Source organism: Biomphalaria glabrata, chromosome 7 (assembly GCF_947242115.1).
Source record: "Biomphalaria glabrata chromosome 7, xgBioGlab47.1, whole genome shotgun sequence".
Taxonomy (NCBI): Eukaryota; Metazoa; Mollusca; class Gastropoda; family Planorbidae; genus Biomphalaria; species Biomphalaria glabrata.
Window position 1 is genome coordinate 3615402 of NC_074717.1, and position 25252 is coordinate 3640653.

The 25252-nt window shown below is 37.9% G+C and overlaps 1 protein-coding gene across 1 annotated transcript; it reads right to left on the minus strand.

Annotated features, from left to right (window-relative positions):
* Positions 1-8227: 8227 nt before the first annotated feature.
* LOC106050534 (aquaporin-2-like) lies at positions 8228-15281 on the minus strand. The gene is made up of 5 exons (XM_056036316.1): positions 14421-15281; positions 12637-12768; positions 11774-11911; positions 11057-11137; positions 8228-10327 (listed from the first exon to the last, which is right to left on the minus strand). The coding sequence occupies exons 1-5, from the start codon at positions 14703-14705 to the stop codon at positions 9926-9928; spliced, it is 1038 nt and encodes a 345-aa protein (XP_055892291.1). The 5' UTR covers positions 14706-15281; the 3' UTR covers positions 8228-9925.
* Positions 15282-25252: the final 9971 nt, after the last annotated feature.

The following is a 25252-nucleotide window of genomic DNA, read 5'->3' on the forward strand; positions in this document are numbered from 1 at the left end:
ATAATAAGCAACATCATAGATAGTGAGGGGAATAAAGTAGATGATTATGAAGATATTAAGAATATTTTTACAAAACACTTCACTACTATATACAGTGAAGAGCCAGTATATACTGATGCTCAAGATAATTTTCTAAAATTTTGCAACCAGCTGGACAAGACAGATGAAGATCTTTTAGGGAGTGCATTTACGCTAGACGAACTCAGGACTGCCCTGGACTCGACTAAGAACAATAAATCACCCGGTCCAGATGGCTTAACATTTGAACTTTATAAAACCTTCTTCCCCCTGCTTGGTCCTCTCTTACTGCGACTATATAGCGACGCCATTAAACTGGGACATTTTCCTCGAAATTTTAACGAAGCATACATCACACTTTTACCTAAGAAATCTGAAAATAACACTTCACCTAGCGACTATAGGCCCATTTCACTTCTCAACACGGACTATAAACTTCTCACAAAAATGATTTTCCTAAGAATGAAACCACTCATAAACCAACTTATCGGACATGACCAGTACTGTTGTATCCCGGACAGAAACATTGACGGCATGACGCATTTTTTACGGGATTTTATCATGTACAGTAAGGATAAAAACCTCAATGTGTCTCTTTTATCTGTAGATCAAGAAAAAGCCTTTGACCGAGTAAGCCATGGCTTCCTGTTCAAGGTGCTTGAGAAATGTAAAATAAGTTCCCTGTTAATCAGATATATAAAGCTTGTCTATACCAATGCAACAAGTAGATTGATAATTAATCATTCTCTCAGTAGGAGTATCCTCATTCCTCATACAAAGGTCTGTCAGACAGGGCTGTCCCTTATCCCCCTTCTTGTATATCCTTTGCTTGGAACCCTTCTTGGAATCTGTAAAATCTGACCCATCCATTATTGGGATAAATATACCGGGTCGTTCCTTCTCAACCATCAAAGTCAAAGCCTATGCGGATGATACAACCTTTTTTCCATCTTCAGAGCAAGATATTGAGAATATACTAAAGAAATTTACACTTTTCGGAGAAGCTAGTGGTTCAAAAATAAATATAAATAAATCCTCTGTAATGGGACTAGGGAAATGGAAATTCAAAGAGAATTGCGCTTTCAGAATTGTTGATAAAATCAAGATTTGCGGTATTGTCCATACCTGTAATCCTTTGTTCTATTGTAAAGACCAGTGGGAGAATATTTTTGTCAAAGCCTCAAACTTAATTAAACTTTATCAGCACACAGGTTCTGCAATATTTGGTAGAGCTGTATTGATAAATAGTTTGGTCATTCCAAAGATTGTCTATTTAGCTAACATTACAGAGCCACCTCCTAAATTCATAAACAAGCTGAACAAGTTAATTAGAAGCTTTATATTTAAAAACACTATTAGGAGCATTAAGCACACTACACTCATTCAAAACAAAGAGGATGGGGGGATAAACTTGCAAGATGTTAAAACAAAAATACAGTCGCTAAGGCTAAAATTTGTAGGTCAAGTAGTTAGAAACCCAACAAACTTTCCCTTGACAATTTACTATTATGGTTTAAGATTAAGTAGTCTTCTTCCAATACACAATGATACTCCTCACTATTTTGGTACAGTCACTCATCCATTTTACAGATCTATTTCAAGAGTTTTACCTGGTAATGAACATTTAATACACAACAAAACCAAAGAATCATACACAACACTTAAAAAGCTGTTACAGGAAAGCCTAGTGAATAGGATTAAGTGGGGGAGAGTTCTTGGGGTGACAGAATTCAAGGACACATTCATAAACCTACACAGTAAACATATCCCACCAAAAGCTAGAGAGATTAGTTATAGACTTATCTTTGGGATGACCCCTATGGTTAGAAGACGGACAAATGACCGTGAATGTATATTATGCCATCTTGAAAATGCTGATAACGAAAAACACATGTATTTGGAATGTCCATTATTCCTTAAAGTTAGAAGTACTGTAATGGACCTATTGGAAGCAAACTGTGGCAATTATGTAAATGTTAACTTGTCTATTATTTTAAACAAGCTGCCAAAACTAAAAAATAAAATGATACATAACTTTAACTTGATTATTGTTTCCGAATACAGGAATCTTGTTTGGGCTACCTGGCTCAAATGTCTACATAATAATAAGGTGTTTGATCCTAATCACTTGGAATTAACATTTAGAAAAATAATGGACTTTAGGGTAGAGAATTATCTAGTTTGATTTTTATATACCTGTATAATGCTCATGTAGTTTTTCAGAAATAGGGTGTTGGGGGTCAGGGATATCTGATATTGTGTTGATTGTTCTGGAGTAGAGTATACTTGTATCATTTTTCTGTCTTTAGGGGGTTCATTGGTTAGGTAGTATGTCTTTGATATTAAATAATATTTCTATTACTGTTATTATATTTTTAGGTTAATCACTTTTCAATTGTTTATGATTTAATACTTGTGAATTATGATAACTTACAAATAAAAACATATTAAAAAAAAAAAAAAAAAAAAAGCCCACAAAAGAGGCAAGATGGCCCATAAAAGAGGCATATAAAGCCCAAAAAAGAGGCAAAGAAAAGAGGCATAAAGCCCAAGGATTCCTATGATGATAAAGCTAAAACTGAATAGCGCAAATTCTGAGGTTTCCTTTAAAAAAAAAAAAAAAAACGAAAAAAAAAAAAAAAAGCCCACAAAAGAGGCAAGATGGCCCATAAAAGAGGCCTAGGGCCCAAGGATTCATATGATGCTGAAGCTAAAATTGAATAGCGCAAATTCTGAGGTTTTCTTTAAAAAAAAAACAACATTCTTGTATTGTAAATTAAGCCTATTATAAATACGCAGGTTTTAACCATTTTGAATCTCATGAAGACATCTCTAGGTGTAATAAAATAAGCAGACAATATTAGACGATTTGCTATTATCATGATCTCCGCTGTAATGTGAGAGAAACAACTTAATAAACCAAACTATTTAACTATCGACTTTTTGTTAGTCAACTACAGGATGGCCTACTACAGCATTTGTATTCACTTAATGTGGCAATACGGAGGGTTATTGCCCTTTTAGGCTTTGTCGTTTAACATTTCAATGACCTGTTTATATTATCGGCGTTAGTTTTTATGGATCTGCTTATACACATTAACATTAACCATTAAAACAGTATTTTACTAAAAAAAAACAAAAAAAAAACGTAAATGTGTAAGGCCTCACTGGCCAGGTAGTATGTCCTTGATATTGAATAATATTTCAGTTACTATTATTATAGGTTATTATTTTTAGGTTAATCACTTTTCAGTTGTTTATGATTTAATACTTGTGAATTATGAGAACTTACAAATAAAAACTAATGTAAGGGGAACCATATAAAGCTCAAAAAAGAGGTCTAAAGGATTCCTATGATAATAAAGCTAAAATTGAATAGCGCAAATTCTGAGGTTTCCAATTTAAAAAAAAAAAAAAGACTTCAAATTATATCACAGTATAATTATTTAAAGATGTTAATTGGTGGTTAAGGGCTTAACTCTCGGACCATGTTCGAATCCCAATAATGGGATTTTAATGTCAGGATAATTAGAACTCCCCTGGTTCCACCCATCTCTAATCGGTACCTGAAGCAAAGACGGTTGGCCGTTGTGCTGGCTATATGACACCCTCGTTATCCGTCCACTAGAGAAACAGATGACCCTTACATCATCTGCACGACAGATCTTAAGGTCTGAAAGGGGGTAACTACAACAAAAAAAAAAAAAACTGGAATCCGAACCCGTTCCGACAACCTCTAGATGCAGACATTCGTTTACTTGCACAGAAAAGAAGAATAATCATTCATAACACATAAGGTCACGTGGAGGGCTCGGTCTGCATACGATACCAAGACGTCTAAGTCAAAGGTCACGTGGAGGGCTCGGTCTGCATACGATACCAAGACGTCGAAGTCAAAGGTCACGTGGAGGGCTCGGTCTGCATACGATACCAAGACGCCTAAGTCAAAGGTCACGTGGAGGGCTCGGTCTGCATACGATACCAAGACGCCTAAGTCAGTGATGTGTTATCCGACCTGAGTCTAGAAAATGTTTCCACTTCTGACAAGTGGCCCTAGCTGTTCAGTTAGCATACTTCTGAAGACCTCGCTTCTGTCTGCGCAGAGCTGCTGTCTTAACTTATTTATAGATTACACTCAATATAAGTTTACACTTTTTTTTATCGTTATATATTTTGATTGTTAAAACCATATTTCTTGCCAAATCAATTACATTTATGCAAAATGTGTAAAGCTATACATTTTTACATTCTAGGACTTTATCCTTCTTCCCTAATGCTATTAGAGCACGGGATAGGCTGCCAGAGCTAGCCAGGAAAACCAGTGACTTGGCAGAATTTAAGTCATTTGTTAATATGCATGACTAAATGCATGACGTGTAGGATGTAATCATCTTCTTTTTTGAAGTAACGTCTGTATTATATAAGATAAGATAAGATACGGAATTAAAATGTAATAAATTTTATTATAAGACCACCACAGATAATAAGCTCATACATCCAAATTATTTATGTACATTGGACAGTCAGGGCCGCCACTAACAATTGCGGGGTCCTAGGCGAAACGGATAGCGCGGGGCCCAGTCTGATGGTGATAAGTTTAACGTCCCGTTGAGATCTCGTCAACTAGAAAAGGTAGTGACAATCCGACATCATAATATTTTAGACCATTTAAAGGCTGCTCTTTTCTTTTCTGAAAACGAAAAATCTTATTTTTACAATCAATTATGCAAACAGTTTTTTCATAAACATACACCATCTTTATAACGATTCACTATTAATAGTAACAAACAAGGGATGCTTTTTTTAGTAAGGGAGAAGACTATTTACTATTTTTAACACACTTATGTAAATGGTATCATAATTTTGGTCAAAAATTTATTTTTAGTCTTATTGAAAAGTGGTGTAAGCTCTGTCATGCTAACTACTACATTTATATAAAAAAAATGTTTACTTTTTTTTAAAGAGAAAGAAATTATTTACTATGCATATAAGTGGAACATAATTTAAAAAAACAATTAATAAGTAGTTTTTCATATTATCGCGTGAACTGCAAATGCAAGAGACGCTAAATGGAACACTAAACTAAAGGAATTTTGTTTTACTGCATTTTTATTTGTATGCTTTGTAAAAGAGATTGACCCTTTACAAAACAATTAGATACTTATTATAAGACATCAGTTAGGCCAGGTTCACAACATTAAACTTCACATTCACTTTCACCTATCCCTTGGTCTGTTGGACCGTTGGGGCACCACACAGGATCTGTCAACCTTCTTTCTCCATTCTTCTCTGTCATTTGCCTTTGATAGAATTTCATTCTGGTATTCTTTCTGAAAATATTGAAACCTGCCTTTTTACTTGCCTGGGTGGACCACTTCTGATAGAATTTAATTCTGATATTCTTCTAAAAATATTGAAACCTGCCTTTTTACCTGCCTGGGTGGACCTCTTCGGGGACGGATTTTGAGTTTGTGTTTCCACACAAACTTTCTTTGTAACCTTGTTTTTTAGTTGGCAACGATGAGGTTCTGTGTTTGAAGTTAGTTGTTGCCTCCCATCAGTGTTAGAACAAACGAAATGAAAGTCTGGGCATTACTTATGGTCGAAACGATGTCGCCCACACAGCAGTTCCCCCCACTCTACGAAACCGATGTGTCCAAGGGATCAGTATCGCCGCAGGTTCTCCAGATTGTAGTTCTGCGTGTCGCAAGCTGCCCCTAAGGGACACCAGCTCCGGATTTTCACTCAGGGTTGTCTCTAAAAGCCCTTTCCTTAGCCAAAAGGCAGTGGATAATTAGATTCAGAGTTTATCTTCTCCAAGATAGGTAGCCAGCCAAAGCTAACGAGACCCTCCTGCTCGAAAGTACAGGTTTAAGTGCCAGTTGCTCGCCTATGCCCCTGTCAGTGGTAACGATTCCACCACGCTCAATATCTGAACCACAGGTGAAGGCCAGGAGTTGGACTGGTTGTCAGAGACTATTCGAGACGCATGCCATTGGAAGCATTATGTATGTAAGGCTGCGCTCAAAAAAATTACCACTTGCGTAGATAACAAACTTGAGGAACCTGTGTTTAAAACAGTAGATATAAAGAGGGTTGTACGCTGCGGTGACTGCACTTTCACGGCTAGATGCGGTACTCTCGGTGACTGCACTTACACGGCTAGATGCGGCACCCTCGGTGACTGCACTTTCACGGCTAGATGCAGCACCCTCTGTGACTGCACTTTCACGGCTAGATGCGGTACTCTCGGTGACTGCACTTACACGGCTAGATGCGGCACCCTCTGTGACTGCACTTTCACGTCTAGATGCGGCACCCTCGGTGACTGCACTTTCACGGCTAGATACGGCACCCTCGGTGACAGCACTTTCACGGCTAGATGCGGCACCCTCGGTGACAGCACTTTCACGGCTAGATGCGGCATCCTCTGTGACTGCACTTTCACGGCTAGATGCGGCACCCTCTGTGACTGCACTTTCACGGCTAGATGCGGCACCCTCTGTGACTGCACTTTCACGGCTAGATGCGGCACCCTCGGTGACTGCACTTTCACGGCTAGATGCGGCACCATCGGTGACTGCACTTTCACGGCTAGATGCGGCACCCTCTGTGACTGCACTTTCACGGCTAGATGCGGCACCCTCTGTGACTGCACCTACACGGCTAGATGCGGCACCCTCGGTGACAGCACTTTCACGGCTAGATGCGACACCCTCGGTGACAGCACTTTCACGGCTAGATGCGGCACCCTCGGTGACTGCACTTTCACGGCTAGATGCGGCACCATCGGTGACTGCACTTTTACGGCTAGATGCGGCATTCTTGGTGACAGCACTTTCACGACTAGATGCTGCACCCTCGGTGACTGCACTTTCACGTCTAGATGCGGCACCCTCGGTGACTGCACCTACACGGCTAGATGCGGCACCCTCGGTGACAGCACTTTCACGGCTAGATGCTGCACCCTCGGTGACTGCACTTTCACGGCTAGATGCGGTACTCTATAAGAATGTGGTGAAATCTCATGGGCTGGACCTTTAGTCTCGCTGGACATGATCATCTAGTTTATGATGGACCTTCGGACACAGAACTCGTTGAAGAGCCAATCTCTCTTTTCAGTCGTCTAGATAAAATCCTTCCCTTTGGTCAAGAGTTAATATAATGCGCAAGCTCGACCAAAATGAACTCTACAAAGATGTAAATGTATTGCTGTCAATGATTAAACGTTTGCTGTAATATGAACTACAGCAGTTTAAAATCATCAACACATTTAAAAAAAACACTTTTCTTTTAAAAAATATATATATTTATTTACAGTATTTACAAGTTAATTTACAAATCGAATTTACAAATTGAAAATATATCACACAATTTTTATATGTAAAAACAAAACGATAATATGAATGAAGTCATTCACCACAAGAGAAACATATCTAGACACAGACATTTAAAACAGCTATAGTTGTTCTATCTTGGATCCACTACTGCCAATCTGTCAGAAAAAATTCCAAAGGCTCAGCCACGTAGGTAACATACTGTATAGAGTTCCCAAGTCCAAAAAAGACTCATAATATATTGAAGCATTAACGAAAATTCCTAATGATTAAAAGTTGGATATTGCAATCAATGTATGAAAGTTAGTATTAATTAATGGGAAGCGTGGTCGAGAGGCCAAGTGCGCTTGAACTTGGCTTGGCTACCTAGAAGGGGGCTCGAGGTTCGACACAGAGCAGAGTTGTGTTTACTGAGCGCCTAAAGGCAGCACGGAAAACCAACTCCTAGATACCCCCTCCCCCCCCCCCCACCGGTCCACAAATGAGATTGGACCAAAAGTGCTCTGAGCATGCTATAAGCATGAAAGTAGCGCTATGTAAAAGCTATAATAATAATAATAATAATAATAATAATAATAACTTAATTTCCATTAAAGAAGTTAATATCCATAGGTATTTGAATACCCGTGAATAATCCTAGGGCTAATAACTATCAGACCCATCAGAGACATTTAATTGCAAGGAAAATTTAACATAATTGATAATTGTACAAATATAAAGTCTCTCTTAGTATCCTAATTTTATAAAAAACATAAATCAGTCTATTATATTATTCAGATAGGTCCATACCACTCTGTGGACTGCTACGACGCTATACAAGATTTGATCGAAGTTTCCATACATATGACCATAATCCATTATATGTTAAAATTCTAAAATAAACTAAGAAAACTTCCTTGCAATGAATGGACATATCAGTCGGTTAATGGTTAATAGTGGCAATATGTTAATTAATCTCGAGGTCAATAATACGTAAATACAAATAATTAACAAGACATATTACACAGGAAATTGTACACAAACAATGCTATTATTTTGTTTCAGGAAGCACAACTCATCAAATAATATGGCTTAACTTAAAACAGGAGTTATCTGACCTGTTCTTTATTACAGTATACAAGGAAGAAATTGAGCCTTCCTGTATAGTATATCCTTGTTCTACAATTATTAAAAGTTTATACTGTTGTTTTTGTGTGTGTGTAATATTTGTTATGGTCAAAACCTGAAGTGTGGCCAGTTCGCAGAATGGAAATGGCCGTAGCGTCTGACCAATACCCTGTGTACTTCAAATTAATCGCGAAATGATTAGCCAATTTGCACTTTGGCTGGTCAGTGTGAAATGATAATCACGGTATCGCGAAATACAGCATCCACTGATCATGCTGTCAGAGATACATCAATATACTTTATTAGGCGGTCAGTGTTTGAAATTTACCACATAGTTTGATATGCTATACAGGAAGCGTGATACGCTTGAACTTGGCTTGGCTTGTCTCATATGAAGGGGGCTCGAGGTTCGACACCCGACTCGAGCAGAGTTGTTTTTACTGAGCGCCTACAGGCAGCACGGAAAAGCTTCTCACAGAAACCCCCTGCCCCCCTCCCTCACCGGTCCACAAATGAGATTGGACCAAAGCGCTATAAGTATGAAAGTAGCGCTATATAAAAGCTAAGATTTTTTAATTATTTTTTTTTATTACAGCCCATAACAATGGCATTGATAATTATGAAAGTTGCAAAATCTTTAAGAAATAATTATCTAGGCCCATTCCCTTCATTTACTATTTAATACACATTCGCAATATTTGTAAGATTTGTTATTACATTATTATTATATTATTATAGCTTTTATATAGCGCTACTTTCATGCTAGCAGCATGCTCAGAGCGCTTTGGTCCAATCTCATTTGTGGACCAGTGGGGGGAATGGGGTATATAAGAGTTGATTTTCCGTGCTGCCTCTAGGCGCTCAGTAAACGCAACTCTGCCCGAGTCGGGTGTCGAACCTCGAGCCCCCTTCTAGGTAGCCAAGACAAGCCAAGTTCAAGCGAACTTAGCCTCTCGACCACGCTTCCCACATATACATATATAAGATCGATGTTGGTTCATAACTAGTCAAGATTCAAACACTACAAGATTATAATAGTTTGAATCATAGTTCGGTGAGCTATGGCGCCTATTCCGAAGACATTCTCTTTTTCAATTAGTAGACAGTATTGCGTGGCAAAGAGGAAATGTATGTTGTATATCTACTTCCCAGGCAAGAATTAGGTACTTTGTCATAATTTATATGGAAAACATTGGAATGTTTTTAAACATATAGGTCAGGCTTTAGCAGTATAATGTCTATATATTTAGATCAGACAATTGCTATGGAATGTTACGAAGACCTTGTGCTTTTTCATATGCTTTAAACGGAGTGGTCAAAATATTCATGACAATTTAAAGAAACCCGAATTGGTGAACACATGGCCTTTTACCTTTTTTTTTCTTCTTCAGGTAAATGGTGAACTTTGACCTTTTATCTCCGTTACTCTTTTACAAAGGGGGGTTCAACCCATTATTACCCTTTCACATTTTGGTGATGGTGAACCTTTTGTCGACGCCCCACTCATTGCTCATGGTGGTCAGCCCACGCGTGCTGCCTGCCTCGGAGCTATCGTCATTCATGTTGCTCCCGCTGTCTGGCCCGTTACTCTGGACGCTGTTGATGCGGACTATGTTTCGGCTGTTCTGGCGCCCGAACTTGCCCATCAAGAAGCTGAGCTTGGGGTGAGGGAGCGGGCTTTCCATCCTCCTGCTGCCCCCGGGGCTGTCAATGTCGATGGCGTACTCCAGAAAGTTGTCTCGCTTCCCGGCAGGAGTGTCGGTGAACCTCAGGCCGGAGTCCGACTCTTGCGTCTTGACGGAGAACACGTGCTGGTACAGGAGGGCGGCTGCTATGGCGCCGACGCTGGGAGCCACCCAATAAATCTGTCATGAACAATAAAAAGTTGTATTAATGTTACCCGGAATTAGACTAGATTATAGATTATAGCTTTTATATAGCGCTACTTTCATGCTTATAGCATGCTCAGAGCGCTTTTGGTCCAATCTCATTTGTGGACCGGTGGGGGGGAGGGGGTATCTAGGAGTTGGTTTTCCGTGCGCTCAGTAAACACAACTCTGCCCGAGTCGGGTGTCGAACCTCGAGCCCCCTTCTAGGTAGCCAAGACAAGCTAAGTTCAAGCGCACTTGGCCTCTCGACCACGCTTCCCATATAATAAGGCTAGGCTTCCCTTTCCCGTTATTATTTGACTCCTTGAGTGAGCTCCCTTCGTCACTGACCCATATATGTATCTGTTACACAACCGCACACAACTACTGCTCAGCAGTGTGACTAAGAAGAAACCTGTAGGCGACCTAATTATTAACAACACAGCCCTAACTTACATAATACTCCCAGATAATCAACTGGCTAAAGGGGCGCAACCAAATTGTTTGATTCGTCCATAAGGCGCCACAAGTAAAGTTGGAGAAATGTTCACGTACACAATGGGAAAGTGGGGGTGGGAACAGGGGGGCGGCAGATCTTGCTATCCCTGGTGAATGGCATCCTTAGCACATTTCTGATTATAATAACTGACGTTAATGCGCATGTGCAAAAAAAAAATATGTTTTTGTTCAATTGCTGCGACCACTCTGTGGTCAAGAAAGACTTACCCAATGGTTGGCCCATATCCCAGACCATACTGCTGGACCCAAAGAACGAGCTGGGTTCATGCTGCCTCCCGTTACAGTGCCCTGGGGGGAAAAACAAACAAAGCGGTCTTGAAAGATGGTCATTTTCCATGAATATTTATAACTATAGGCTTGCGATAACTAGAATTAAGACTTCTTCATTGGAAATGTGTTGTGAGTAAAAGTAGCCTGCTCTTTTCTCAAAATAAAAACAACAAATACAGAAATAGAAATAAAATCAAAGATAATGTCCTTTTATCATGATACATAAAACTATAAAAGTCCTACAGATAGGCAGACAAGACTTGAGATATTTAGCCCATTTCAAGTTATGCTAGGACAAATTTGTACAAATACTCCTTCTTCCCTAGCGCTATTAGAGCATGGAATGGGTTGCCTGAGCTAGCCAGTGAAAACCAGTGGCTTGGCAGAAATTAAGTCATTGGTTAATATGCATGACTGAATGCATGACGCGTAGGACGTAATCATCTCTTTTTTTTGAAGTAACGTCTGTATTATATAAGATAAGATAAGATAAGATTTTCCAGTGTTAAAGTTGTATGTTACTACACATTGCATATTATTTTGCTGTTATGTTATTGGAAAGACACAGTAAAGACACAGTAAAGACACAGTAAAGACACAGTGAAGACACTGTCGTCTCTAAATCATTATACAATTGATTGCACATTCACTTACGCTCCAAGCAATATTGGCCGTCACACAGAGTCCGATACTCAGTGCCGTTGACCCGCTGTGGTCAGTTCGCAGTCTATCACTGCTGGCCATCACAGTCAGCACTAGAAGAAAGGTGGTGACCATCTCGATAAGGAAACCCTAAAAAAAAAAATAAAAAAAACATAGACATTAGGATATATTGATGCGATTTGAGGTCAACGTGCTTGCCACATGACACCCTTCTAAAACATGAGCCGATAAAAATTTAATTTGATTTTTCATCATATAGATAGATAGATAGATAGATAGATAGATAGATAGATAGATAAATAGATAGATAGATAGATAGATAGATAGATAGATAGATAGATAGATAGATAGATAGATAGATAAATAAATAGATAGATAGATAGATAGATAGATAGATAGATAGATAGATAGATAGATAGATAGATAGATAGATAGATAGATAGATAGATAGATAGATAGATAGATAAATAAATAGATAGATAGATAGATAGATAGATAGATAGATAGATAGATAGATAGATAGATAGATAGATAGATAGATAGATAAATAGATAGATAAATAGATAAATAGATAAATAGATAGATATAGAGAAATAGATAGATAAATAGATAGATAGATAAATAGATAGATAGATAGATAGATAGATAGATAGATAGATAAATAGATAAATAGATAGATAGATAGATAGATAGATAGATAGATAGATAGATAGATAGATAGATAGACAGACAGAGAGATAGATAGATAGATAGATAGATAGATAGATAGATAGATAGATAGATAGATAGATAGATAGATAGATAGATAGATAGATAGATAGATAGACTTAAAAGCCGTAATATAAACAGCTTACCTGCCACTGTTCGACCCCCTCTGCCAGTGTGGTACTACCTAGACCACCTCTCCATGGCTCCGGTATTGACAAACAAAGTATTCCGGCTCCGATTATGGCTCCAAGGAGCTGGAACACGATATACAGCGCACTCTGAAGATATTACAATTTCTAGATTAATATTCAAGTATTGACCTTGACCTTATTTTCAGAAATGTATATTATTACGCCCTAGCCACAATTTCCTACATTTATGTTCATTCTATGCTATATTTACCTATTTTGTAATAAAAATGTAGGCCTATATAATTTTGTCCACAAGAAGTGATTAAAGTTACCAAATGATACAAAAGTCAAGATATAATACGCCTACAGCGTATTACCTTACAAGAAATCAACCGTTCATGACAAGTACATAAAAATTATCATTAAAAATCATTTTCATTATCATTTAAAAATACTTAGCTAATCAGTACATAGGTTATATTGAAAAGGATCGTAATTATGTGTTTTTTTATGTGTTTTTTTTCCCTTAGTACATAACAATGTCTTGTCTATATAGGTCTAGTAAATTGAGGTGTAAGATCGATAATGGTGTACATCTTATATACCCCTTCCATATTCAACTAAATTTAACAGAATATCTAAAACTTAAAATGACATTGACCAAATTGCATACATCTTTTGTAATATTAGAATTTCAATTACCCAATGGCGTTAATTAAATGTCCACTCTGTTGATTTCTTTATCTCGTAATTTTGAAATGAATTTGTTAACATTTTTTTTCTTCCAATTTGAATATTGGGTCTATGTTCATAAATAGTGTTCGTGTTTTAAATACTTTATGTTTCGATTGGTGCGACCACTGTGGTCTAAGAATTGGGATTAATACTTTATAGCGCAGATTTTGTATATTTATGTGGTAAATACTTTGATGAAAGAATAATATCGTGTCCGCAAAAAAATGTATCTAGTCAATTATTTCTTGTTACAAAAATGTTTCGACTTTTTATTTTGCAGTCCAACTGATTTTATTAATAATTTTTTTTTGATACACTATCAAAAATTCATTAGTGAAAAGGTTAATATAGATAATATGGGCTTCAAAATCTATCAAATGATACTAATTATCAAAGCTTGTAAAATTTCAAAACTATTGCGGCTAAAAAAAAAATGATTTGCATAAAAGATACAAAATATATCCACATTGGAGATTTTCTCGATAAACTAATAAGAATGTATGGACGATACATTGAATTACGAAATTGCCAACTAAATGAAATCCACAAACAGAGGAGTTTAAAAAATGTGATTCTTCAGAGCTAAGACGTGTACAGATATGATCATGTAACTTTTTAAAAGCAAAGCGTATCAACACTTCCTTTATATTATCCACCGGATACACCCAAAAAAAAAAGCCAGCTATTTATAGGTTTTCACCAAGTATGAAAATCTGCCAATAAAAAGAGTTTCAATCATTGACAAAATTCGTTTCGAATGTTTTCATTGGTAATTATTTTTTTCTATCACAACTATTGGTTTCAAGACATTGCATTGCTGGACAGTTCAGATCATTGTATCATAATGGACCTCATTCACCAATCGTAAACAAACAACATTTAATCACGTGATCTTACTGAAACAACAACGAAAAAAACTGTCACGTGACAACCATCATGAATTAAACATGAGATCGTAAATTATATAGAAGAGATAGAGCACCACGTGGCTAAATGTTGTTTGTTTACGATTGGTGAATGAGGTCCATTGTTACCTACTACAAAACTACTTTTTATAAGTTTACCTTTAAGACACCCATGTGTCCAGTCACCAGAAAGCCGATGGTCACCGCTGGGTTCACGTGCGCGCCACTGGTATGCCCAAAGACCCATATAGCCAAAGCCAGAGCCAGCCCGAAAGCGAGACCAACGGACATAGTGGGCGGACTTGCGCCGGGGCTCAGGGTCCCCACAGAGCCACATCCGATGAGAACCAGTATCGCCGCCCCGCACAGCTCCGCGGCTGCCATCTTTAGAACTCGGACTTGCATGACCTCTTCGAGTCCGAAAATTGCTCCAAGTGCGACCATGATTGGCGATAGGACCGAAATGCTGGCGACAGAGCCTTAAAGTCCAGTAGAAATTGTGTGTCAAATAGATGAACTTATTTGTGTGCAGAAAACGAGTTCACTTATTCGAATCCAATCCAGGTTTATATTATCCTTTATTTTATTTCCCCGTTACTTGAATGTACTAAATCGAAGCCAATATCTATGCTTGTATAGGTGGTTAATATTGTAGATTTATTTCAAGCCGCGGACAGGCGTAAATAGACCTAGTTCATCAAAGTTTTCTTGCATGCATCTTTCTTCCAGTTGGCATCGATCTATATCCCTTGTAATTAAAAAAAATCAATCTCTTGTCACAACGGAACAAAAAAAACTTTTCTACTTTTTTATTCTTGCAATGTTGTAATATGAAAAAAAATAATTTTATAGTTAGACAAAAAAATTGGTAAAGTTTAACAAAGTTGTTTAAGTCCAAACTTTAAACTGTGAAGATTCGGACTGAGATCTGAGACAGACAGATGTCAGGCAAGAATGAACACCTCGCAGCCTTATATGCCCGCCGCCTCGTTGTGAGTTGATGAAGTGGTTCGGAGAACCGGAAACAGAAATGCCAGGACGTAAATTGCGCCCAATTTTATTTTCATTGGATTATTCGGTGCGGGTCAGAACTGTCCGACAGGGGTCTTACGCCAGGGACGTTTATAAAGTGACGCATATAGGTATGTATATCTGTGTGTGTGTATGTGTGTACTGGAAAACGAGGAACAGGGGAAGAGGGGGTGGTACGGGATACATAATTGTCGCCCCTTTCCAGTTTATGACGTAGACAGGTAAGACATAGACTCTTGATGTTGACCATTCCGCCCTATCCCCCCCCCCTAGCAACTTTGGAGTTCATTGTTTATTACATCAAATCCCGAATTTGTCCAAACTTCGCACATTTTGAGAATGAAGTAAAAAAAAATATATTATATTTTTGTCTCGTAAGTTTAATTTTGTTTTGACCTTAAAGTTTGCACTGAATGAAATATTGATTTTACTTATGGACAAATGTTGTTGTTGTTGTTTTTTCTGTAGTCTTTACTATAGAAGAAAAGCAAATTTAAGTACTTTAAAAAAAAAAAAAAAACTAAAAGTACTTTATAATATTGATGCTGGACAGAGGATATCCTGGACCAGATTAACTGAATGGGATTAATAATTCACCATTTTGTTATGTGTGTGTGTTAGGTATTCGAACTTATGTTTTATAGCTTCATTGTTTCGTTTTGACTACTTTGTGTTAATGTGTGTGTGTGTGCGTGTGAGGAGAGAGACAGAGGAAAGGAGAAAAAAAAATAGAAGGAAAGAAATAGAGAGAGAGAAAGAGAAAGAGAGTTAAAGAGAGATAGAGATAGAAAGAGAAAGAGAAAAAGAGAGAGAGATGAAAAAAGAGAGAGAATGGGTAAAAGAGACAAAAATAGAGAGAGAAAGAGAGAAAAAGAGAAAGAAAGGGAGAAGGAGAGAGAGAAAGGGTGTAAGTGAAAGAATGTGAAAGAGATAGGAACAGAAAAGTTAGCAAGAGAGAAAGCGAGAGAGAGAAACATTGTGTTCATACATTATATCAAAACAGACTATGAACTGTATCAAATAGGATCAAAATAGAATATGTAAACTTTAGCATTAACGTACACTACGGCAATCAAATCATTAAATAGAAACAATCTGATATAAACTTTTTCACATGTAAATTATGAGTGAGTTTTTTGTGAATGTACATTTCGTTTTTTTTATAGTTATAATGTTTTGTTTGGTGTAATGCACAAATTGTAGGACACATTATCCTTACTGACAATAAATATTATTATTATTATAAAAGAACGAGTATTCATTCTCTGGCACTGCCAGGGTCGAGTTTCGTTAAAGGGAAACAAAATTCATCGTAGTCCCTTTATCAGTTTCCACCGAGGAATTTTCTGGTGATGTGGCAGGTCTACAGAAGTACCGATCTCTGACAGGCAACGAGAATGTTCCTAGGAATGCCAAGGGCCTTGAAGGTTTATGTGAGGTCAGTTGTTATTATCCCCTCAGTTGATATGACAATGTGGTATACTGTTGTTTTTCCATAAACGCTTAATCTCCAAGCCAAGGTTCCCATATTTTCGTTGTTTTTCCAGCTCAGTTTTTTTTTAATTATGAGATAGTGGTACGGTGATGTCAATAATGGTAGCGGCCATTTCTTTTTTATCGATGAGCAGCAAATCAGGGCGATTAAAATCTACCGTTTGTCAGTCAAAATAGGCCTATCCCAGTACAGTAGATGATCCATAGACTCGAGTACCTCTTGTGGTGAGTATTTGTAATATGGAGGTGTATCCTTACAGATCAAATTGTGTGTCAAAGCCAAGTGCTGGTGTATTAACTTGCAACTTGGTTATGGCGAACTAGGTAGGCAGATTCCGATAGGGCTAAAATCCTTCCATTATGTGTTCAATTGACTCACCCACATTTCCACATTTTCGGCATTTGTCAACAATATTGAGTTTTAGGATATGTTTCTCGTAATTTTTTGTCCTAATTACTCTGTCCTGTATTGGTGTGACAAAGCCTTCAGTTTCAGGGTAGAGATGACCTGCTTTGAGCCATGTTAAGGAAGCAGCCTTGTCAATGTTGTCCCCTTCTAATAAAGCCGGGAATTTTCCGTGGAGTGTTTTTTCTTCCCATTGGCGAATTTCACTCCCGACGCCGTCTAAACCGACATTAACCTCAACATTGTTTAGGTTCAGAGGGTCGCATCATAGTCGTATTCGCGTAGGAAGGAGACTAGTTCATTGCTGGATGCGTGCAATTTTGGTCGTATTTTTTAAACTTGCGTAGCAACAAATGCGCAAAGGGGTTCATTGTACTTGGCCCATAACTCTTATAATAATAATAATAATCTTTATTGTCCGTATGGAAATTGGTCTTATCGATCTTGCCAATGCATTACTATCTACCATCTCTTGAAGAGCTTTTTCATGAATAATAATGATGGTTATAATAATAATAATCTTTATTATCCGTATGGAAATTTGTCTTACAATTTGTGCATTACACCAAACAAAAAACATTATAACTATAAGAAACCAAAGTGTACATTCACACCAGACTCACTCATAATTTACATGTGACAAAGTTTATACCAGATTGTTCTTATTTAATGATTTGATTGCCAGGGAAACAAAAGAGTGTTTGTGTCTGTTTGTCTTTGCTATCGGTGTCTTGTATCTCTTTTGTGATGGTAAAATCACAAAATCTTGACTAGTTGGGGCCCACGCGAGAACTTACGGATGAAAGTCCAAATGTTTACAAATTAAAATTTCGACACCGCTGCTAATTATTCAATATTCCTAAAGCTCAATCAGTTTCTTATTTTTCTGTATTTAATATGTTTTGTAACAACGCTTTGAGCGGTAAAAACCAAATCCAAATTTCCAAAAAATTTAAGCTTTAAATGACTGAAGTCAAAAGCTAAAAAACTGAGGTATCCTAAAATAATTAAAAAATAATAAAGTTTTAAATTGAGTCTGGAATTTTAACAGACCCTATACTGCGTTTGATGAGTAACAAACTTGTCTCAACAGTTTTGATGCTATAACCTGTGTATCCGAGCCAATGAAATAGTGTAAAACCCTCAATTGCTATGACAGCGTCTTAGAAAGTCTTCACCACATTATTTTATTGTCTTCCATATTGTGTAAACAAAAAAAAAAGATGTTGATGTAATCATGACAACGGACTTTAAAAAAAGGAAATGAAATCGAAACAAATAAGAAAAATAACATTAATATTTAGCAAGCAAACGAGATAGCGTGTTTCCTATGTATTGGTAAAGGTGACTAAGCTTGTGCTGTTATAATGAATGGCTCAATCAAATTGGGGAGCAGATTTATAACAAAACCTTTCCCATGTGTGGGTATAGTTGCAAGTTTGCAAGGAGCCTTGAACTCAGTTTTCCTTCTGCTAGGTGGGTAGCAAGCCAAAGATCCAGACCAGTGTTTCCCAAAGTGGGGTACGCGTGCCCCCAGGGGTACGGGAGGACTTTGGAGAGGGTACGCGTTGCACCTCATTAACTATGCAGATGTTTTAATTAATATGCCCATTTATTATGTTCTGTTTATAAATTAAAGTGTGGTGGGTGAAAAGGGGGGTGGGGAGGAGGCGAGAGGCACTCAGCATTACAAAAATTATTAAAGGGGTACACATAGGTCAAAAGTTTGGGAAGCACTGATCTAGAAGATAGAGAGATGTCTGTGATTATAATGGAATAGTGTCCTTCTCTGACCAATACTTAGTATCTGGTTCATAGTTCTTAAAGAAAGTTAACACCATTATATTAATACAAGATTCTCAAACCAGGCTTTATTTAAAATTGTTATGAATATTGACATTTGACAGGAAAAAAGCCCAACGGATTCATAATGAAATAATAGACCAGTTGGGCATCGCAGCTTTGAGAGTATGCAGAGGTCCTATCCGCACCATTTTTTCTCATTGGTGAGAGCAATCAAGAGATATTTCAAGTTGATCAAATTTGCATAATTTCTTTTTAAAAAAACTGTTTCGTGATCTCCAATGACGGAATACCCGAGAAAAAAAGTTATTTCTAGAATTTTGTATTTATGAGAACCACACGTCTGCAGAATTGGTTGAACTAATGCTCCAAGTAATGAATAATCCCCATTTATCCTTAAATAAACTTCTAGGCTAAAGCTATGATGGTGCTTCCATTATAAGTGGATAGTAAGGCCTACAGTGGTCTTCGAGTATTGCCTCATCAAAAGAAGCCACTTGCCCATTATATTCACTGTGCTAACTACGACTTAAGATTGGTCTTAAATGATTTCGTCTGCTGTGTTCAAGACGTTGCTATATTGCTAGGACCTGGTTTGTGCTTTTTTGCAGACAGCATCTCGAGATGGGCGCGTTTTGAATCCAACAGGAAGAGCATAGTTTATAGTACACTCAAATACTTTTGCCCACAAGTTGGTCATCAAAGAATGATGCTCTTACAACAGGATTCATATATTTTGATGTACTAATGCTATTAACACTAATTACTCCAACGATCGTGCACAGTCATCATGAGCGCAAAACTGCTGTAAGCCCCCCGACACACATACACACACCAACCACCTTTTAAACTCCCGGCTCCCCTTAAACCCTCGACCCAAATAGTTTAACTTTGTGCGAACTATAAGATCTGGAATTATTAGGTTTCAAACACTAAGTAAATAATGAAATACGAAATGCAAGTTTAATGCAACTATTTTCAGACCAATTTTGAACTGAAAATAAATAATATTTGTATTGTTTTGTCTAACATTTTGTTGGTGTTGTGATCTGCAATATTGTTAGCCATAAAAGTTGAGCTACTGAGAAAAATAAGATGAGAAAGAATAGTATAGTATTACATGTAGTCTGCTGAACAAGACAGATGAACCTTTATGCACCCTGCTGAACAAGACAGATGAACCTTTATGCACCCTGCTGAACAAGACAGATGAACCTTTATGCACCCTGCTGAACAAGACAGGTGAACCTATATGTACCCTGCTGAACAAGACAGATGAACCTTTATGCACCCTGCTGAACAAGACAAATGAACCGATATGTACCCTGCTGAACAAGACAGGTGAACCTATATGTACCCTGCTGAACAAGACAGGTGAACCTTCGTGCACCCTGCTGAACAAGACAAATGAACCGATATGTACCCTTCTGAATTAGACAGACCAGGCTATAAGGGTAACCGGGCAAATACCCGCAGGGCCAGTACCCAATTGGGCCGATAGGACCACCAAAAGGGCCGCATGGATGCCGTCAAGGCTCGTATTAAATCGTTAAAGATTTAAGAATATTCTATTATAAAATAAGCTACCTTTTACAGACCCTACAGTTTATACTAATTTAAATACTCTAACGCATTTTCCGAAACAATGTAATAGCCTACATCCGTTGTTTATTATTATAATTTATAATCTATTCTATTACTTACATCATTATTGCTTTTTTTTTTCATTTTGATTATTTTGACTATGCTATTTTAATACTGCTATTATTTGAACTGACTGCCTCTGTAGCACTTGTGTTATGTGGCAAAGCAAATAAATTGCTAAATTGTTGTAACAAAAGATTGTCATACAGGCATCACTGTGTCCCAAAACTTGACCCCAGTGTGTCCCAAAACTTGACCCCAGTGTGTCCCAAAACTTGAACTCAGTGTGTCTCACCACTTGAACTTGACCTCAGTATGTCCTAAACTTAACCTCAGTGTGTCCCAAAACGTAACTTCAGTGTGTCTCACCACTTGAACTTGACCTCAGTATGTCCTAAACTTAACCTCAGTGTGTCCCAAAACGTAACTTCAGTGTGTCTCACAACTTGACCTCAGTGTCTTAAACTTAACCTCAGTGTGTCCCAAAACGTAACTTCAGTGTGTCTCACCACTTGAACTTGACCTCAGTATGTCCTAAACTTAACCTCAGTGTGTCCCAAAACGTAACTTCAGTGTGTCTCACAACTTGACCTCAGTGTGTGTCTCACAACTTGAACTTGACCTCAGTATGTCCTAAACTTAACCTCAGTGTGTCCCAAAACGTAACTTCAGTGTGTCTCACAACTTGAACTTGACCTCAGTATGTCCTAAACTTAACCTCAGTGTGTCCCAAAACGTAACTTCAGTGTGTCTCACAACTTGAACTTGACCTCAGTATGTCCTAAACTTAACCTCAGTGTGTCCCAAAACGTAACTTCAGTGTGTCTCACCACTTGAACTTGACCTCAGTATGTCCTAAACTTAACCTCAGTGTGTCCCAAAACGTAACTTCAGTGTGTCTCACCACTTGACCTCAGTGTCTTAAACTTAACCTCAGTGTGTCCCAAAACGTAACTTCAGTGTGTCTCACCACTTGAACTTGACCTCAGTATGTCCTAAACTTAACCTCAGTGTGTCCCAAAACGTAACTTCAGTGTGTCTCACAACTTGACCTCAGTGTGTGTCTCACAACTTGAACTTGACCTCAGTATGTCCTAAACTTAACCTCAGTGTGTCCCAAAACGTAACTTCAGTGTGTCTCACAACTTGAACTTGACCTCAGTATGTCCTAAACTTAACCTCAGTGTGTCCCAAAACGTAACTTCAGTGTGTCTCACAACTTGAACTTGACCTCAGTATGTCCTAAACTTAACCTCAGTGTGTCCCAAAACGTAACTTCAGTGTGTCTCACCACTTGAACTTGACCTCAGTATGTCCTAAACTTAACCTCAGTGTGTCCCAAAACGTAACTTCAGTGTGTCTCACCACTTGACCTCAGTGTCTTAAACTTAACCTCAGTGTGTCCCAAAACGTAACTTCAGTGTGTCTCACAACTTGAACTTGACCTCAGTATGTCCTAAACTTAACCTCAGTGTGTCCCAAAACGTAACTTCAGTGTGTCTCACAACTTGAACTTGACCTCAGTATGTCCTAAACTTAACCTCAGTGTGTCCCAAAACGTAACTTCAGTGTGTCTCACCACTTGAACTTGACCTCAGTATGTCCTAAACTTAACCTCAGTGTGTCCCAAAACGTAACTTCAGTGTGTCTCACCACTTGAACTTGACCTCAGTATGTCCTAAACTTAACCTCAGTGTGTCCCAAAACGTAACTTCAGTGTGTCTCACAACTTGACCTCAGTGTCTTAAACTTAACCTCAGTGTGTCCCAAAACGTAACTTCAGTGTGTCTCACCACTTGAACTTGACCTCAGTATGTCCTAAACTTAACCTCAGTGTGTCCCAAAACGTAACTTCAGTGTGTCTCACAACTTGACCTCAGTGTGTGTCTCACAACTTGAACTTGACCTCAGTGCATTCTAAAATGGACCTCAGTGTGTCTCAACACTTGACTTTAGTGTGTCTCACAACGTGACTTCAGTGTATCTCACAGCGTTACCTCAGTATGTCTCTGTATGTTTTAAAATTTGACATCAGTGTGTCCCAAAACTTGACCTCAGTGTGTCCCAAAACGTGACCTCAGTGTGTCCTAAAACGCGACCTCAGTGTGTCTCACAACTTGAACTTGACCTCGGTGTGTCTCACAACTTGAACTTGACCTCTGTGTGTCTCACAACTTGACATCAGTGTGTCTCACAACTTAAACTTTACCTCAGTGTGTCTCACAACTTGACTTCAGTGTATCTCACAGCTTTACCTCAGTGTGTCTCACAGCCAAAACTCTGTATGTTTTAAAATTTGACCTCAATGTGTCCTAAACTTTACCCCAGTGTGTCCAAAAACCTGACCTCAGTGTGTCCTAAAACTTGACCTCAATGTGTCCAAACACGTGACCTCAGTGTGTCTCTGTATGTTTTAAAATTTGACCTCAGTGTGTCCCAAAACTTGACCTCAGTGTGTCCCAAAACTTAACCTTAGTGTTGTAATGACACAAGATGCGTAGAAGTTGATGTGAATCGGGTTTTTCCTAAGTAATGTGACGAGTAAGAACAGAGTAGGATGATGAACAAGAAGAATAACGGACAAGACGCCTTAGAGGACGACGCTAGGCTAGCGACGACAGAGGACTGTGCCCTTTTTATTGTTTATTAAATTGTTGAAGTTATCAGCCTGCGTTATTAAGTATATTCTTGATTCATTCTGTTGTTGTGTCATATGGACTCGCATGCACCATTAACATATATATACTCATCAACAAAATAGACCATCAACAGATGTGGCGACCCACGACGGCCAGGGCGTCATTTTGATCTACAATCTAGTTAACTTCGTGTTCTGGATATATCTATCTACAATTCTACACTTGGCGAAGTACACTGGAGAAGTACTGGATTAACATTCGTTTATTTCTACTAGATCTACCCTACGTCTGTGCTAATTATCTGGACTGCAGCTGGATTTTGGCATCTTTGTTCCAGTGGATCTAGACTTTCTATTAGAGAAAATTCGAAACCGTTACCAGCGTCTAGCTTTGTCAGCCAGGTTGGATATTTTTAGATTGAACCTGTATCTATATATAGAATAATATAGATCTATATCTATTGTGTCTGAATCCAGAACTATTTCGTCCGTTTAAGTGATCTAGGGCAGTCCGTCGTCAGTATACCTCTATCTAAATATATATACCTCAAGACTACTCAAGAGTGAAGATACCTCATTTTGTCAGGTTTATCTGTTTATTGTGAGTACGGAAAGTCAGCTGAGTCTACATATCTGGTATCTACAAACTACAAGCTGACCGTTGGATCGAGTCACCTTGTCAGGTTTGTTTTTCAAGCTATTAATTGACTGTTGCAGTGTTGCTGAGCTTGGAATCTAATCTACACACGAGTGATGGTATACCCTACTACCACACTGCGTGACCATCTATTCAACTTGTAAAGTTGACTAATTTATATTCATCAAAAGAGAGAGTTGGACTTAGTCATTTTTTTACCTCTCTTGAGACAGCACCACCAGCTTGTATCAGTATTGACTTATGTTCCTGACCTGAAGACAGAAGCCAGCACCATACCAACAGATCATCAAGTGGAACCGGAACCTTGGAACCCTACCAGAGGACTTTATCTGAGATTCGTACCATACTGTGGCAGCACCAGGAGAGATTGGCCTAACTCAGTACTGCCTGTCGAATAGCCTTTGTGGGAGCACACCTTGCCTTGCCTAAGACTAAGACAGTGGGGAACTTGTGTGGAACTGACCGTTGTAGCTCCGTGGACTGAACAAAGGGGATCTAACTAAAGATAAGTTTATTTTTTCTCTCCATTATTATTAAATTAAGTCTATTAGGGACAGTAGATCTTTGTTAAGAGCAGGTTGCCTGATAAGGGCGTCATTATAGGACACATTAGAAAGTGGACCTGCTCCATTTAATAAAGTCTCGATGATTGTTTAGATTGTCTTGTTTTGTTCGTATCCACGTACATTTTATTTTTTTTTAGAAGTCAAGTGAAGTTATCTTTATTTGTCTCTTTCAGTGTATACTTCCTCTAAAAAGTCTCATCTCATTAGAATAGATTTATTTTTTTGTGTCTTATTACGTTTATTTTACATTATTCTTATTATATATTAGTAATTTTATCTTAAGTAGATAAGGTAAGCCACGTTTAATCTAGATTATAAATTCTAGATTGTTTCCAGGTATTAACTAAATTGTTATACCTATGAGAGCCTTAGATCTATTTTATCCTGAAGACAACTGAGTCTAAAGAGTAAGTATTTATATATAGATCTTTTGTCCCGATTTAATCGGTTGACATTATTTTATAGATGTGTTTAAACACAGTCTAATTGGTCAGAATAAAATTTTTGTCAGTATCACTGGATAGTGATTTACTGTTGGAGGTATAATATTGATTTATCTATTTGAAGTTGTATTGAATCTAGACTAGTGACTAGAATAGTCCTAGGGGTATTTATTGGCAAGAAGTAAGTCCATTGAATTAAGTATTGAGGTATTGATAAAAGTAAATGATATTTGTTTATGTGGCCTAAAGTAAGTCCACTGAATTAAGGTGATATAAAATTTTGAGTTGTATTCAAGTATTGTGGCTG